Source organism: Carassius carassius, chromosome 33 (assembly GCF_963082965.1).
Source record: "Carassius carassius chromosome 33, fCarCar2.1, whole genome shotgun sequence".
Classification (NCBI taxonomy): Eukaryota; Metazoa; Chordata; class Actinopteri; order Cypriniformes; family Cyprinidae; genus Carassius; species Carassius carassius.
The window spans coordinates 29,745,415-29,749,994 of NC_081787.1; the positions used below are offsets into that span (position 1 = coordinate 29,745,415).

Consider the following 4,580-nt stretch of genomic DNA (forward strand, 5'->3'; position numbering starts at 1 on the left):
GAAGTGTTTGACTGCTCTTGCTCTGAGACCCAGATCTCACCAAGAAGAGTCCAGCACGTGTGGTTTGTGCAGAGAGTACAGGACGCCTGTCTGTTGGACCATTAAGAACATTTGGTGACAATCAAGCCCTTTTTCCTGCAGATTTCCTGGAAGGTGTTCGCTGATTTCTCCAGGATGTGGTACGAGAAGATCTTCTAAATACTTCAGTTTTCCCCACTTCAGCTGAAACAGGCGTGACTTATGACCTGCACATCTGTCCCCGTTCTCCATCTGTCCTGATGGCATTACCTCAGAAGCTCTCAGTATTAGCGTCTGCTCGGCTCGTGTGTGTTTACTGGTTCGTCATGTGTGTGTGTGTGTGTGTGTGTGTGTGTGTGGATCCTTGAGGCTCGTCTCGGGCCACTCTTGGGAAGAACATGAGCTGAAGGTGGAGTAAATCTATATTTATAAAGTCGAACCAGGTGAATGAATGTAGATGAGATTGAAACCGCATCTCTCTGATCCAGATGGAGCGAAAATGATTCCATTCAACTTTTTAAAGACATTGTGGAAATTGTATCATATTGTATTTATTTCACTTATTTTTAAAGTTTTATTTTTCTTTCAGGTGATGTACATATTGACATTAAAGAACATTATTGACATGATGCTTTTCTTCTGTTTTAATTGTCAAGAATCGTGGTTGTAACAGCTGTCGTGATGAGCAGCGATTGTGGATTTGATTTATCAAACATCATATAAGCTCATAAAATATGATCGAAATTAACACTTATTTAGTAAGGATGCTTTAAATTGATCAGAAGTGATGATAAAAACATTTATAATGTTACAAAAGATTTCTATTTCAGATAAATGCTGTTGTTCTGAACTTTTTATTAATCAAAGAAACCTGAAAAAACTCTTCTCCGCTGTTTTCAACATAATAATTATAATAATGTTAAAAATAAAGAAGCTCATTTCTGAAGATCATGTGACACTGAAGACTGGAGGAATGATGCTGAAAATACAGTGGAGCATCACAGAAATAAATTACACTTTAACAGAGATTCACACAGAAAACAGCTTCTTTACATTAAAATAATATTTCACAACATTACTGATTCTGCTGAATTCTGGATCAAATAAATACAGGCTGGGTGAGCAGAAGAGACTTTGGGGGTCAGGAGTGAGCGCCCTCTGCTGGACAGACGGGAGTTTACATCTCGTTCTTCTCACTTTTGGTGTGAAATAGCTTTTACAAAAAATATATATATTTTTTAAATATATATTAAAAACAGGCAAGCAAGCCCATCCCAGATGAGAAAACGTAAGTAATGCATTACTTTCCATAATAAGTAACTAAGGAACGCAATTAGTTACTTTTCTAAGGGAGTAATGCAGTATTGTAGCGCATAACTTTTAAAAGCATCTTTCCTCAACACTGATGGTTACAGGCGCGTGACCGGAATGCTCGTCCCCGGACAGTTCGCTGTTATCTGGTGAGTAATGATTAAATGACCTGCGTCTCGTTAATGATTCTTTGATGAACACTAGACTCCTCGCTCATCTCTCCGTGTTTCAGAAGGACAGAGTCCAGAGTCCGCGTTAACGACCTCCAGACACCGGAAGCTGCTCGCGCAGGAGTCGCCGAACAGAGATCCGGAGATGATGCGCTGTCTGCTCTTCTGCTGCTGCTTGTGTTCGCCTCACTTCAGCGCAGCACAGGTACACAAACATCTAGTGAACAATTAAACTCAAACCTATATAAGAGTATTGTTAAAGCGGATTGTTTTTTTTCTTTCAAACATGTTCAAACTGCCCGCGTTGCGCGTCAGAACGCGTACAGACGCGTCGCGATTCCAGAGCAGGCTTATTTCGCCGAGCCCTTCGACGCAGGAGCGCTGGACAGGTCAGACTCAGGCTCTCTCTCAGTGTGTTAGTTTACTTTAGGAAGTGTTTAATGCTCATCACCGAATGTTTTTCTTGTTCGCTCTGAAGAAACTGGGTTTTGTCCAAAGCAGTGAAAGATGAGCAGCTGCAGCTTCTCAAATATAATGGTATGCATTCTGTGAAAATAAAGGTGAATGTTGGCTCTTACAGCATAAACCACTGAGCAGCGCTGCACGGGGGTTATAATGCAGTAATAAATAATGCTTGTTTTCACCAAACGAGAGCCGTTGGTTCTGCACAGGAGAGTGGGCTATAGAGGAGTCCAGAGAGCCCAGGTTATTAGGAAACAGAGGTCTGGTGCTCAAGTCTCCCGGTAAACACCACGCCATCTCTGCGTACCTGCGGAAGACCTTTCACTTCACCGACAGACCGCTGTTCCTACAGTAAGACATCCGCTCAAACACCAGCCTTTAAACACCAGCACAGTCACCCGACTCCGTCTCCTCCCGAATCCTCTGCAGGTACGAGGTCTTCTTCCCCGAGACGGTCGACTGCGGTGGAGCCTACATCAAGCTGCTTTCTGACGCAGATGATCTCCGCTTGGTAAAGTCAGACGCGTTTAGCTCTGAAGCGAGCAGACTCGGACTGTTTAACTGTACCTGTAATGATATATCTATGTGAGGGGCTGAACAGTGAAGTGATTGTGATTCTAGAGCCGGTTCAGTGATGCCACCCCGTACACCATCATGTTCGGCCCAGATAAGTGCGGCAGCTCACACAAGATCCACTTCATCGTTCGTCATCGTGACCCGGTCTCAGGGACGTACCAGGAGAAACACGCTCGACAGCCGGAGCTGGACCTCAGCGAGTACTTCACTGACCAGCGTCCACATCTCTACAGTCTGAGTGAGCACACACACACACACACACACACACACCCGTTTGGAAAGTGTCTGGTCTTGCAGGATGTCATTCTGGGTTTCTTTCAGACGTATATCCTGACCACACGTTTGAGATCCTGGTTGACCTGACACTGATTCATAAAGGCAGTCTGCTGGAGGACATGCTCTCCTCACGAGCTGAGGATCAGGAGGATTCATCGAGCGCTGTGTTAGTTCACCTCTCACACACTCTTCATTACACTAAACCAGCCTGAAGATGAGCTGGAACATCTAGACCCCTCCTGGTTTTCTGGATTGGCATCTAAATGAGTGGCTTTTATAATCTTCAGATGAAGTCACAGAAAAAAATCACTAAGTGCACTTTTTTAAATTTACATTTCTTTGGTAAACCAACATTTGCGATCTTTGTTTGAGCATTCAGATCTCTCTGACAATTTTTCTGAAATCTGAAAAGGCATGGATTCAGACAGCCTACATATAAGACCATATTTAATGTTTACAATAAAATCACACTGGACTATAAGTCACATTTATTTAGAACCAAGAATCAAGAGAAAACATGACCGTCTCCAGCCGCAAGAGGGCGCTCTATGTCTTCAGTGTAGACTACAGGAGAACGGAGCAGCATAGAGCGCCCTCTGGCGGCTCGAGACGGTAATGTTTTCTCTTGGTTCATTTCAAATTAATTTAGTTAAGTAAGTCGCACCTGACTATAAGTCGCAGGACCAGCCAAACTATGAACAAAATGTGACTTATAGTCCGGAAAATACGGTATCAGGGTTATTGGTATGACTCCAGTTCTGCTGATGTAACACATGATGCTGTGTGTTTCAGGTCAGAGCCGTTCACGCTGACCTCCGTGTCTGCGCTGGGCTTTGAGCTGTGGTCTCTCACCGCAGACGTGATGTTCGACAACATCTTCCTCTCTGACCGAGTGGAAGAAGCCCAGCGCTGGACACAAGACACGTGGGGCCAGAGGAAGAGCGTAAGTGTTCATCAGCCCACACTGAACTCATCTGCTAGGTTCACTTCTTCTGTGTGTCTCTCGTAGCCCGGAGTGATTGAGAAGCTGCTGATGGCGACGCTGAAGAGACCGTGGCTCTGGGGGGTGTACGTGGTCACTGTGGGCCTTCCCATCATCCTCTTCATTAGCTTCATGTGGCCTGACAAGGTAAATATATATGATTATAGACAACACATATATATGAGAGCATACACAGACGTGTGGCATGATGTGTGTGTGTGTGTGTGTGTGTGTGTGTCAGCGGTTCGGTCCTCCAGATCAGGACTATTACTATAAGAAGACGGACGAGCCTCAGGCGGAGCGGCGTCAGGACGCTGAGGAGCTGCTCTCTCGTGCTGAAGGTGAGGAACACCGAGCTCCTGCTGACCCCTGACCCCTGCTGACCCTCGTGTGTGTGTGTGTTTCAGGTCCAGCAGCAGCGGTGGCTGAGAGCAGAGCGGTCAGGAGAGCGAGGAGCACACTCAGCTCAGGTTCAGCACCATGAAGACGTCTGACATCTACTAAACACATTTATCATGATCAGTGTCCACTAAAACCTCAACAACAGTGTCATATTAACAAATAAATCAATGAAATCAGTATTAGTAATCATTATTATAAATGATTATGTGATTAAATGGAATAATACAATGTTTAAATGATTAAATGAATGCACGGATGAAGAATAAATGAACATAAAAGAAAAGGTAAAGCTCAACACTCCTTCAGTGTCCATATACTGTGGTGGTGTTTGTCTTAAATGCATTCAGTTGCATTAAAAGCCTTAAAGCCCCTTCGATTGGTTT

General features: G+C 44.3%; 1 protein-coding gene across 1 annotated transcript; it reads left to right on the plus strand.

Annotated features, from left to right (window-relative positions):
- The first annotated feature begins 1,564 nt into the window (after nucleotides 1–1,564).
- Nucleotides 1,565–4,286, plus strand: si:ch211-274f20.2 (calnexin). Its single transcript, XM_059522470.1, has 11 exons — nucleotides 1,565–1,704; nucleotides 1,815–1,888; nucleotides 1,978–2,036; nucleotides 2,171–2,312; nucleotides 2,391–2,472; nucleotides 2,583–2,775; nucleotides 2,859–2,979; nucleotides 3,606–3,756; nucleotides 3,823–3,942; nucleotides 4,037–4,136; nucleotides 4,203–4,286. Exons 1-11 carry the CDS (start codon nucleotides 1,645–1,647, stop codon nucleotides 4,277–4,279), a joined length of 1,179 nt encoding a protein of 392 aa, XP_059378453.1. The 5' UTR covers nucleotides 1,565–1,644; the 3' UTR covers nucleotides 4,280–4,286.
- Nucleotides 4,287–4,580: the final 294 nt, after the last annotated feature.